The sequence below is a fragment of the Abramis brama genome (genome assembly GCF_963993115.1).
Source record: "Abramis brama genome assembly, chromosome: 15".
NCBI classification, from domain to species: domain Eukaryota; kingdom Metazoa; phylum Chordata; class Actinopteri; order Cypriniformes; family Leuciscidae; genus Abramis; species Abramis brama.
Window position 1 is genome coordinate 14,743,555 of NC_139977.1, and position 13,516 is coordinate 14,757,070.

The following is a 13,516-nucleotide window of genomic DNA, read 5'->3' on the forward strand; positions in this document are numbered from 1 at the left end:
AATGAGTATTTTATTATTAATCTATTATTGTTCCTTGCAAAATTTCACATTCACCGTAGTAAATTCACTCAGCAGAATCCCTTATTCATTGTTTTTAGAAGAGAGGTCCAACAATACATCCAAAGCATTTCGTTATCTAAGAATCTTAAAGCTCTTAAGACAATAAACTTGTTTCAACTTTTTAATTTATTTCATTACAGCTTTCTGCTCTGTTTTTTATTTTTTATGAGCATATGTACAGGCTATATGTATATATATACATGCTGCTTTGCTTTCTTTATTCCGTTGTATGTAATTTGTACATTTTTGCTATGCAAGTTATATTTTTGATACCTTGCCATTAATAAAAAAAAAAGAAATAAAAAAAAAAAGAAATCGAAGAGAAGAGTACTTAGGCATGTGCGAACGCACGGGACACAGTCTCTTAGCACATACACGCTTACTTTAAGCGAAGAGGAGAGATTCGCGATTGCACTGAACACGTTTTAAGTGCAGGCATATTCTCTGAGCGAGCCCAGAGAAAATTCTTACAAGAGCAGCGTGTATCTGAGAGCAGAGAGATTCGCGCTCGCGCATTTTATTAATGTACTTTCGTGCTACAATAATGCGCTCTCGACATTTGACAGGAAAATAACGCCATAAACATGCTGTAAAAAATGATCTGTTGGGTATTTTGAGCTAAAACTTCACATGCACACTCTGGGGACAACAGAGACTTATTTTACATCTTATGAAAAGGGGCATAATAGGTGCCCTTTAAGTACTAACCATCTACACATTACAAAATAAAAAACATAAAATAATCATTGTCATAACCCATCAACAATAGATCATATAAAATACATAAATGTACGGTATTCATTGCTTTTTTAAGGACTCTGTATTTTTCCTGTATTAGGATTTTACCAGTGTTAATAGATAGAAGGCAGTGTAATTTAACAAATGACACTTAATGTAATGTCAATTTTGTAATGATTTCTAGCAACAGATTGCCATCATAACGGCAACTAAGAATAACAAATCATAATGTGAAGCATCAGTAAAATAGTTGAAGCTGAAGTGGATATTTCAGCATGACAATGAATCAAAGCATGCAATCAAATCTGCTGCAAAAACAGCTTACCGTGTCTAACATTACAGGTGGACTTCTGGGAAAAAATGTATAAGCTACACATGTGTAAAATATGGGCTCTGTAGGACCCAGCAGAATGATGCCATTTACAATCATCTCCGAATTACATATTTTTCCATTTTCTGCAGATCTAATCTACTGTCCAGAGCAGGCATCATGGCCATGGCTAACCCTGGATGACACATGAGCAGTTAGATACAGACCTGATACCAGGAATAGGCTCTGTCAGCTGGGTTGATAAGAATGGTGATGATTTTGGCTTTGGGCAGAAGAGCAGCAGCTCGCCGGGCCGCAACCTCAGAGTCAAAGTAGTTGGCACTTTTCTCGAAGTAGAAATCTGAGCTAGTGTTGGAGGGTAGAGGGAAATACTCCATGTACCTATCATTAAAAACAAACAATTAACATTTCATCTCATCCTTCCCTCAGGTCATTTTGACCTGAAACTTTTTTTTTTAAGTGAAATGTTCATCGGAGGGGTTCAAGACCTTGAACCACGAATACACACACACTTGACTGGATTTGAGGAGGTTTATGTGGTTGTAATTAGAAAAGTAACAAATCCTTCCTTCAGGGTCAAATTGATCCCCTTAGAAATGAATGGAATGCGAGTAATGCTTCAGTACACATAGAAAAACCTAAAAAAATGCTCAAAATTAAAACAAAAAAAGCTAAAACTTTACCAAAAAATATTTTATAATGTCTACATGTGTATGTGAATGCATACTGAAGAGAGAAACTCAAGAACTGATTTAGGACCCAGCGGAACAGCTCATTTGCTCCATTTAGAGCTATAAGGCCATCTAGTGGCAAGAATCATGAAATATATATTTTTTCCACAAGAGGTCGGCAGAGACACCCAAATTAAGCCAATTTGAGATATTTTGAGCCGATTTGAGCTGGTTATTGCATGTATTGGAGTTATTTTGAATTTAAGTTGAAAGAAAGTGAGGAATGTACTTAAATTATATTATTTATAGATAAAATCTATTAATTTAAAGGTACATAAAATAAAAAATAATAATAAAAAAAATCCCCCAAAAAACTGCATTAAAAATTAAAAAAATTAGGGCTTCGGGTCATTTTGACCCATGAGGGAAGGATTTGTTACAGAATGCAAGGAGAGAATTTAGTAAACACTTCTGAAAGAAACCAGATGGGAGAGACATGTCAGCACCTGTAAATTTTTTTTAAATTATTGCGGCACCATTGTTTTTCTCTGTTTGGTGAAATTAATCTCCCTCTTTATAATCAGCATTGTTTTCGTGTCTTGTTTTTGCGATCAAACCACCACATGAACCATCAACTACCATCCTTTTTCCACAAACTGATTAAAGAGAAAAAGGCAGGAAGGGAGAGAGAGAGGCACTAGATGTACATCAGACACCTGCTTTCTATTAGTTACATTTCAGACTACTGAAAGGAAAAGAAAAAGCTGGTAGTCAAGGCAGTGCTGTGTTTTGAAATGACCCATAACACTTTCCTCTCATGGGAACATTAGCCTTCATTTCTCCTAATACTCTTAACTTCAAAGCATGCCAGACCTTTACAATCGATATACTTCACAGCAGTTCACAAGAGCTGTTTACTATAAAGAACCCATGAAAACATGTGGTTGTCTTGCCTGTGTTGACGTACATGAGGAAGGGAAAACAAGAAGCAAGGGTGCGGCAAAAATGAGTCGGTTTAGGGGGAGGGGACCTTCTCATTCTAGAAAGCACTTGACTGGACACAGTTGTGGATATGCCCATGAGTGCAATATGTCATTTTTTAAAATGAATCATTTACGTCAAACATGTCAAGGCATGTTCACACCAAGAATGGTGGAAAAGCTGGAAAAAAAATTATTCTGAAAGTAATTCCATCGATATCGTTCCTTAGGTCCTGTTTACACCTGGTATTAAGATGCGTTTTGGTCGATCGGATCACAAGTGGACGAGGTACTTCCAGAGGTAGTCGAAAACGCATTCGACCAGATTGCTTTTGTGTAAACGCTCATGTGGTCAAACAGCCACAAAAGACCGTCTTCTCTCCGCCTACTGATCTAATGTGTAAACATTATGGGAAGCGCACTAGCAAGACGAGGTTTAAACTTTGTCGGCGGGAGACCTGAGTTTGGTTTGAAAACGTACCAAGCACAATGTTCTCTCACCATTCCTGTTTTCTAACACACACTCACAGCATTTGTCGTGTCTTGCGGCTGTTAGAGCAGAAACGAAAGCTGCTGCTCTCCGTCTGTTTTTCTGTCGTTCCCGGTCGCATTCATATCTAAATTGCGTGAGCTTATTTTGTCCATTAGATCTGAAAAAGCCCATACATTTACTCGCCCATAGACCCTCCCCTCGAAGAAGTCAGGACACAAGTAGTTGAAAGTGGACAAAAAGACTGATTACGCATCTTAATACCAGGTGTAAACAGGGCTTCTGTGTCATTATCATTATAGTTGTGGTGTGGACTTCCCTATTCTCATAGAATTAGAATGATTATTAAAACTTTATAGTTATAGTTAACATTATAGTTATCATCCTTGGTGTGAACAGGCCTTCAATCTCCTAAACATTTACTTAGTCAACTTTTACATGTACACTAGCATACAGACAACCTCATACTTAAATCCAGATATGGACTATAAGACACAAAACTCAATTTTTTTATTTTATTTCATGGAGCCTTTAAATCATGCATGATCCTGAAGAGACTGCAGCCAACAAAGTTAAAAGTATGGCGGGAACGTTTATGTAATATCACCACATACCAGTCAATGCCTTTGTGGTAGTTTCGGCCGTTGAAGAACTGGATTTCTTCAAAGGTCTCCTTACTGGGGTAGTTACTGGTCAAATCGGAATGCATGCCCAGAAACAGATAGAGAGCGGTAGTTCCTGAACAAACACAAGACAGCAGAGAGTGAACAGGTCTACTGTCACATGATCAGGTTTAACACACACTCATTAAAGCAAAACATTCTCACATTCACATCTATTTTTTTTTATATAATGTTTCACTCAAATTGTTATATTGATTATATAATTTGTAAAAAAAAAAAAAAAAAAAAAAAAAAAAAGGTCTTGACTTGTGGTCTCAGACTTTTGTGTGACCTCACTGTGTCTCATTCTGTTATTGAGCTATAGGAGTAATTACATGTTCATATGCAGTATAAACCCAGAGTTAAATTGGGCAAAAGGCAGGAAATGTCTTGTGTAAGATGTGATAATAAAGGTTCACTGAAATTATGCTGTTTACTAAACATACAAGTCTGAGAAGTAGTAATAACAGTACAAAAAAGAATAATAACTGAGCAAATAAAATAAAGTCACTCTAAGGCCCAACCCCCTAATCTAAATTTTATTGAGAGGATTAACACAGCCATTTTACTACCCACTCTAAGAGTGGGCAATTGCTCCCTGAAGACATCTTTAGAAGTTTAATTAGTCAGCGCTGTAAAACTCAAATTCACATTTACTGAGGAGCAGCCAGGGTTGCAGAAGAAAAGCTATGAGCCTGTACAGGGTATAAACCCATATACACACACAGATATAAGTACATATAATATAATTTAGTAACCCAAAATGAAACATAATGGTTGTTTGTTTACTGAAAAAATAATTTATAACATAATATTCTTTATATAATCTATATTATTTGATCATATCAAATACTGATTAAAATGGCCAAATATTGAATCACTATCACTGGTGATCTTTTGGTAACCCAAACAATAGTCATTAAAAAAATAAATAAAGTTTTACAATAACAAACATTAGGGATGTCCCAAACCCATCTCAAGGATGGTATCGGCCGATTAAGCATTGTTTTAACTGATCGGTATCGTCAGCTGTCACGCAGGTGTCGTGCAGTAGGTGGCGGTATGCACCGTCATTAAACTATTACTCCAGAGTGCAGTCTGGACCCAATCTCACTGCTTTATTATACAGCAAATCTTGACGCTTGAAGTCTGAGCATGCCTGTTGCTTCGTGTGCAATTTTGTGAATGATTTGGCCGCATTGCAGAAATATTGAGTGCTAACTCTAGAATCGTATCCATGGTCATTTTAGTTTGGATCTATTGGCTTATGTTTTATTGTTTACAAAAGAACGTTTGGCGACGGCACCTCCAGGCTGAACTGAGCTGTTTTTATACAGTCATGGCCTAATGGTTAGAGAGTCAGACTGGTAACCCGTAAGTTTGCGGGTTCAATTCTCAATAACGGCACCTAACCCCCAATCGCTCCCCGGGCGCCACAGCAAAATGGCTGTGTGTGTCCACGGTTTGCAGTGTTTGTGTCCATTACTCGCTACTCCTAATGTGTGTGGACTAAAGTGTATGGGTTATGCAGAGGACAAATTCTAAGTATGGGTTACCATACTTGACTTTCACACGAACATAAGCGGCTGATTTTACATTTTAAAGCACAATTGTTTTTTTTTAAACAATATGATTTGTTGTCCAATGCTTCACTTGCATTACCTAGTGCTAATAAAATGTTTTCATGGCAAACTCATGTTTTCTTTTTTTTCCTCATAATAAAAAAAATTGGGCCTATATATTAATTCTGTAAGTTATAGCTTTCAAAGCTTACTATTTTATAGTAAATACATGTCAATGGATTAACATGTATATCTGTAACATCAAGTATTAAAAATACAATTATTTATGTATCCACCCCATCATTGTGTGTGCGCGTTATTATCTGCTTATGTATGGGATAAAATTAGTTTCAATTATCAGCACTCATTGTATAGCTATATAGACGCATAACTAGCAAATAAAAAAAAAAAAATCACTAAGAAGGTGAGTAAAATAGACCTTTATTGTGATTAATACTACAGTATTTATCAAGTGATGACTATGATTAACTACAAAAAAAGCTAAAAAGGGTATTCAGTAAATTATATAGTTCTACTTTACAGTGATTCCTGTGGATTATATATGATGAACAGATTCAATTTAGGCTTTTATTCACATATAAACTATATAATGAAATAAAGTGAATTCTCATCTCAAGATCCCAAGTTTGTGCTTATCCACTGATTCTGACAAAAATATGAAGCAGCCTAAATGAATGAAGCGCTGGTGTAAAATTACTGAGCCCTGCATGAGAAAATATCGTCTACTATATCAGCCTATAGAAGATATCTCTCTCCGATGCACTCCAATGCCAGTACATTTCATGCAGACCTGCTCACTAAAAGTGGCAATGATTTATCTGCTTTATCTGCTGGATAAATTATTAAATGCAATAGCTGAATCTCAAACAGTGGATCATTTATCTCAGCAACACATCTCGTCATATCAAAGCATTAAGGCATTATATAACTTTGTGTAAAGCTGCTTTGAAACGATGTTTATAGTGAAAAGCGCTATACAAATAAATTTGACTTAACTTCACTTGACATACAGTAGGTCTACGTTGAATTAAGAATTCGTTCCCCATTTTTTTATATAAAAAATAATTCAGAAAAAAAATCCTCCCCATCCCCCCAGCACATCACGCCCGGCCTGTATATGTGTATGTGTATGTGTGTGTGTATATATATATATATATATATATATATATATATATATATATATATATATATATATATATATATATATATATATATATATATATATATATATATATATATATATATAGAGAGAGAGAGAGAGAGAGAGAGAGAGAGAGAGAGAGAGAGAGAGAGAGAACATATCTGGCCAACACAGCTAGATGGTGCAAGTGCGCACACACACGTGTGGATTTGTAGCGGGCAGAAAACACTCACCAGTCTTCTGAGGTCCGATGATAAGCAGCTTGGGGAAACGGTCACAGGTCTTCTCCTTAGACCAGATGTCTTTATGTCTTTTGTCCTCACAGGGGTCCTGTAACGGTAAGAAATAAGCTGAAGTGAAATAGTACCCATATATCACTGAAATGAGCACCTTCACAATAAAAAACCCTCCAGCGAGTCTATCGTTGTGCCTCAATAACCAGCGGGAAATTATGAAGAAACTGGAGAAATTATTCTCGTTCCAGCTAGCAAGAATATGAAAAACTTGGGAGTTTTACCAAATTACTCAGGGCAAGATGTAACCTATGTCTGAATATGCACACTTCCCCGCAAAAAAAAATATTAAGTCAGATTAGTAGGATGTCCAAAAGTTCAGGACATGCTCAGGAAATATAGGAATTAGGATGCAGCCTGAGCGCTTTGACTTGGATTTATCATCAGCCGGAAAAGTGCATTATGGAGGAAAGGCTGTTATCCGGCCAAACTAAAACAAATTAGTCAAGCATGTCAAATATCTTACAACACATCAGCAGAGTCCAATAACAAGCAGATTTTATATTAATTCAGACTTAGCCTTTAAACTCGCCACAACATCATCCCAGAGGTAGCCTCCCAGTTTTATGGGATTCACCAGATAAAAATCAGAGGCATAAACCAACCCCAGTCCAGAGCTTTGAAGCATCTCAAGAGAAAGATGTCCTGCAGCAGACATTTTGAGCCCTTCATCCATCACAGCCGAAGATGCAGGAAACAGTGGTAATAAATTAATAGTTTTAACCCTTGCCTCTAAATTAAAATCTGGCACGAATGCAAGATGGTTAAACGGTGCACCAAGACTGAAAAAACCACTAGCGATCCAACACCTGTCCGTCCTAATGAGGAGATTAACGGCTAGCGCCCCGCACTAATGACTGAAGAGTCTTGCTTGAGTACACGCCAGTGCTAAAAGCAACATTACTTAACACATTTGTGAATTTATTACTAATGTACTCATGGGATCACAGTTTATAATAACAGTAAACGTGAGCTCTGTTCCAAATCCTACCTAGACAGCACTACAAGCCATTGTAGGCACGATGCGAAGGCTGTTCCAAAATCCCGAAATGCACTGCGACTTGTTCAGTAAGAAACTGGTGGACACACTAGATGGTGGACTGTGAATGGAACGCGATTTATAAATATACACTACTAGTGTTGCACAATATAGCGGTACTAGAAAGTTATCGCAATACCCTGCTATTAAAACGGTACGATACCACAATTTATTAGACATAGTTCAGTTTTTTAGAATAAGTTATAAAACAGTAAATTTTAAGTTCTGTCATATTATTCAATTACTATTCAATTACTGTGTTATCGATTCAGTATCCGTATTGAGGTATTTTAGTCGGGTATCGTATCGAAGTCATAATTTTGGTATCGTGACAACACTATGCACTACCATTCAAAAGTTTTTTGAAAGAAATTACTCATGATCATCATCATCTTTTTTTATTTAATGCCATGTCAGCAATCAGAGCTATCTTCATGGCAAAAATTCAATTACAAAAACACAAATATCATATAAATACAATAAAAACAGAACAAAGATAACCAGCAAGTCATATTATACAATATTTTTTTTAAGTTGAAAGAAATTACTACTTTTATTCATAATATTTTGCAATACTATATTTGTATTATATTTATGATCAAATAAATGCAGCCTTGGTGTACATAGGAGACTTCTCAAAAAAATTTAAAAAAATCGTAGACCCAAAACTTTTGAACGGTAGTGTACCAATTCATTCAATATATTAAAATGTTTTACTTTTACTCACTGTGTATGCAGAGTATTATTAGGTTTATTATGAGTATTGTGTTGTTAGTTTAGCAACATGCTAACTCTCTTGGAATCAATTGTAAAGGTCTGTTTACACCACACTAACACTAACTATAAAGATATCTATATTAGCGTCCACACCAGCAGACGATATTCTGTTCATTGTAAGCGGGTGCTCGTCTGTCACTTTAAATGCTTAAGCTCATTACAGCAGGATGGATTCTGATTGGCTGTCATTGTTTTTATCGTTCATTAGCTGGATAAAATCGTTCTGAAAGTGATTCCAACGATATCGTTTCTCAATGCCGTTATCGTTATAGCTGTGGTGTGAACTCTACTATTCTTTAATATTGAGAACGATTTTAAGAACTATATCTTTATCGTTATCTTCGTAGTTGTAGTCCTTGGTGTGAACGGACGTTAAGGAGAGTCTCATGTACTAACCAAAACGGGTCACCTGCCCCAAGCAAAATTACCTGTAGTGCAAGATGTTAATTTGCCACCCTAATTACTACCTTAGAACGTAGCTGCCCATGTGGGACGTACACAAAGGCAGCTCACTAGATTTTGGACCAGAGCCATGGGCATGCTGTATTAAGTCTAAAATAAAAAACTAAACTCTTTCCAAGTTGTATCTTTCTGCATGTATTAGCAGCTAGCAGATTTCTTGGGAAAACAACTGCAGAAGAAAGAAGATTATTCAGAGCAGGGCAAGCTGTGGAACGCTGGATAGCCGACAGAAAAGATGGGACCTCAACCTTGACAGGAAACGAGAGAGATCAAAAGAGGGATTTAAAGCTTTAAGGCACCCATTTTCTCTTTCTTTAAGGGTGAAACAAAACAACAGAGTTAGAAAGAGTGAGACAAGAAATAAAGAAGCTGGATAAATTGAAATGGGGAAAGCGGGTGGAAGGGGAGATACAAAGAGAAAGACAGATCTTCTACATTGCCTCCAACTTTCAACTGAATTATAGGAACCAATTTCAAAAATAGCATTCTCTGATTTCCTGGCAGGCTACACGGAAAACCATTTTCACTCTTTGTACATCAGAGTAAATGTGCAGACAGCCATACGAAACCTTTCGCCACATATTACGACAAAAGCGCTCAACACTCTCAACCTCCGCTGATCCACTCCCACTAAATAAAGTTGTATTTGTTTCCCATTATGATCCCAGGACAGAACAGACCCCCAACAGTGCTCATTTGTTACCTGCCAGATGGGGTCCCTCTCTTCAGGGAAGATTTGGAAATATCTCTGTGCCAGCTGTACAGGTGGGAGGGTCTGCAGTTTCAGGTTGGTCCACATCTGTATGAACTTAACCAGGTTCTTAAAAGTGTACAGGCCAAGACGGTCATTCCCGTAGTTGGACAGGTGGGTCATGAAGATGCTGATCTGGTTCAAAATAAAGCGTAAGAATTCATGAAGGCCCAATCCACAGATTAATGTCCCATCCTATGAACAGTTGACTTCAAAACTACTCTTAATTCAGTGGATCTTTTATAGCCTCTTTTTGTGCTTCTTTTGAAGGACGATGTTTAAAACTCTCCCATTGAACATTTGATGTGAGGGTGAAAATTACATTGGGACTGACCCCCAAAGGTAGTTAAAATATTGGGGGAGGGTCTTGTGCTCACCAATGCTGCATTTATTTGAAAATAAAAAAAGAAAAAAAAGAAAAAAGAAATACAGTAAAAAACGTAATATTATGAAATATTAAAATGTTCTATTTATAGACAATTATTTTTCTATACAGTTTTCTTTTGTAATATATTTTAAAATGTAATTTATGTCAATATTTATTCCAGTATTTAGTGTTACGTGATATTTCAGAAATCATTCAAATATGCTGATTTGCTGCTCAATAAACTTTTCTTCTCATTATCAGTGTTGAAAACAGTTGTGCCGCTTATTATTTTTATGGAAACCATGTTTTTCAGGACTCTTTGATGAATTAAAGGTTTTAAAAAACAGCATTATGTAAAATGGAAATCTTTCATAACATTATAAATGTCTTTACTGTCACTTTTGATCAATTTAATGCATCCATGCTGAATAAAAGTATTGATTTCCTTGGGTTGTGAGACATTCTGAGATCTATATTTGATTGTGAGTGCTATATAAATCAATTGATCTTTCATTTAAAGCATCAATAAATAAAATAATTTCAGAGTTAATATTTTTAAGTTTAATAATGAATATGCGATTCACAATCCTCAATAGAAATAAGGCATATTATGCATATGCAAATGAGATCTGAGAGCTACAGTGTGCAGGAAAGATTTTCAGAGAATACTGACTTTTTAAAGATTTTTATTATCAACCCCAACAGTCATTGTGTGATTCACACACTGGATTAGACATGATAAAGAATACAAGTGTCAATACTCACTGGGTTGAGCAGGACAGTGAGGAAAAGCTCTCCTCCATTTATGAGTTTGTCCAGCTCTTTAGAGCCTCCAGGATACTCATTGTAGAAGATGGTGTGAGTAAAGAGACCACAGGTCTGCCTGGGTAACACCTAAAAAACAAAGATTTTTCTTTCAGTATGTAATCTCTTTATTTAAAATAATCGATTTTCAATTGTATTTATAAAAAAAAAGCCATATATACACATCTGATGTCAAATTCAATTTCCACATTTGAGAGTCACTTTAGACTGGAATGGAACGAACTGGATGACCTCAGTGTTGAAAAATGGACGTTCCACCAGAGTTGAATGAGTTGAAGGACGACGAATGACGTGGCCCACACATGATCTTATTTGACAGCCAGTGATGGTAGAATGGAGATGATTTACACTAAATGTGCTTTTTTAGTCATTCTTCCGCCTTTCTGAAAGCATTTGTTACATCATACATGTACGATGAGACCGCTGTCTTTGTTTCCTCATGCACGTTTATCGTTCCCTGATATGAACATTGGATAATAACTGTACAGTGAGGAAAATAAGTATTTGAACACCCTGCTATTTTGCAAGTTCTCCCACTTGGAAATCATGGAGGGGTCTGAAATTGTCATAATCCAAAAAAAAATCCAGAAATCACAATATATGATTTTGTAACTATTTATTTGTATGATACAGCTGCAAATAAGTATTTGAAGACCTGTCTATCAGCTAGAATTCTGACCCTCAAAGACCTGTTAGTCTGCCTTTAAAATGTCCACCTCCACTCCATTTATTATCCTAAATTAGATGCACCTGTTTGAGGTCGTTAGCTGCATAAAGACACCTGTCCACCCCATACAATCAGTAAGAATCCAACTACTAACATGGCCAAGACCAAAGAGCTGTCCAAAGACACTAGAGACAAAATTGTACACCTCCACAAGGCTGGAAAGGGCTACGGGGAAATTGCCAAGCAGCTTGGTGAAAAAAGGTCCACTGTTGGAGCAATCATTAGAAAATGGAAGAAGCTAAACATGACTGTCAATCTCCCTCGGACTGGGGCTCCATGCAAGATCTCACCTCGTGGGGTCTCAATGATCCTAAGAAAGGTGAGAAATCAGCCCAGAACTACACAGGAGGAGCTGGTCAATGACCTGAAAAGAGCTGGGACCACCGTTTCCAAGGTTACTGTTGGTAATACACTAAGAGGTCATGGTTTGAAATCATGCATGGCACGGAAGGTTCCCCTGCTTAAACCAGCACATGTCAAGGCCCGTCTTAAGTTTGCCAATGACCATTTGGATGATCCAGAGGAGTCATGGGAGAAAGTCATGTGGTCAGATGAGACCAAAATAGAACTTTTTGGTCATAATTCCACTAAACGTGTTTGGAGGAAGAAGAATGATGAGTACCATCCCAAGAACACCATCCCTACTGTGAAGCATGGGGGTGGTAGCATCATGCTTTGGGGGTGTTTTTCTGCACATGGGACAGGGCGACTGCACTGTATTAAGGAGAGGATGACCGGGGCCATGTATTGCGAGATTTTGGGGAACAACCTCCTTCCCTCAGTTAGAGCATTGAAGATGTGTCGAGGCTGGGTCTTCCAACATGACAATGACCCGAAGCACACAGCCAGGATAACCAAGGAGTGGCTCTGTAAGAAGCATATCAAGGTTCTGGCGTGGCCTAGCCAGTCTCCAGACCTAAACCCAATAGAGAATCTTTGGAGGGAGCTCAAACTCAAACTTTGGAGGGAGCTCAGACTGATCTAGAGAAGATCTGTGTGGAGGAGTGGGCCAAAATCCCTCCTGCAGTGTGTGCAAACCTGGTGAAAAACTACAGGAAACATTTGACCTCTAATTGCAAACAAAGGCTACTGTACCAAATATTAACATTGATTTTCTCAGGTGTTCAAATACTTATTTGCAGCTGTACCATACAAATAAATAGTTAAAAAAATCATACATTGTGATTTCTGGATTATTATTTTTTGATTATGTCTCTCACAGTGGACATGCACCTACGATGACAATTTCAGACCCCTCCATGATTTCCAAGTGAAAGAACTTGCAAAATAGCAGGGTGTTCAAATACTTATTTTCCTCACTGTATGTCAGCTTGAGGAAATGTAAGATGTGCGTCTTTAGAAAAAAAAAAAAAAAATAGCTGCAGTTTATGAATCCCAAGATGATTTTTTTTTTTTACCCATCATGGCCAATGCATTCTTACACACACACAGAAACCGCTCTGTCATGATTCAGCAAGCTTTTGTCAACCTCTCTCTCTGTTGTCCCCTAAAGCGATGCACAAATGATAAAAAAAAAATATATATATATATATATATATAAAATTGTACTTCCACAAACAGTTTGCCATTAACCCCCTACTGGGATTGAAAGCTCAAAC

General features: G+C 37.0%; 1 protein-coding gene across 1 annotated transcript in view; it reads right to left on the minus strand.

Moving 5' to 3' along the window:
• The window catches only part of ndst1b (N-deacetylase/N-sulfotransferase (heparan glucosaminyl) 1b), an 88,717-nt gene that overhangs the window by 6,575 nt on the left and 68,626 nt on the right, over positions 1-13,516 (minus strand). The window contains exons 8-12 of the mRNA XM_084136797.1: positions 11,111-11,239; positions 9,931-10,113; positions 6,890-6,986; positions 3,885-4,008; positions 1,336-1,510 (exon numbers count right to left, since the gene is read on the minus strand). Coding sequence (XP_083992923.1) covers positions 1,336-1,510; positions 3,885-4,008; positions 6,890-6,986; positions 9,931-10,113; positions 11,111-11,239 — 708 coding nt within the window. The remainder of the gene's footprint in view (positions 1-1,335; positions 1,511-3,884; positions 4,009-6,889; positions 6,987-9,930; positions 10,114-11,110; positions 11,240-13,516) is intronic.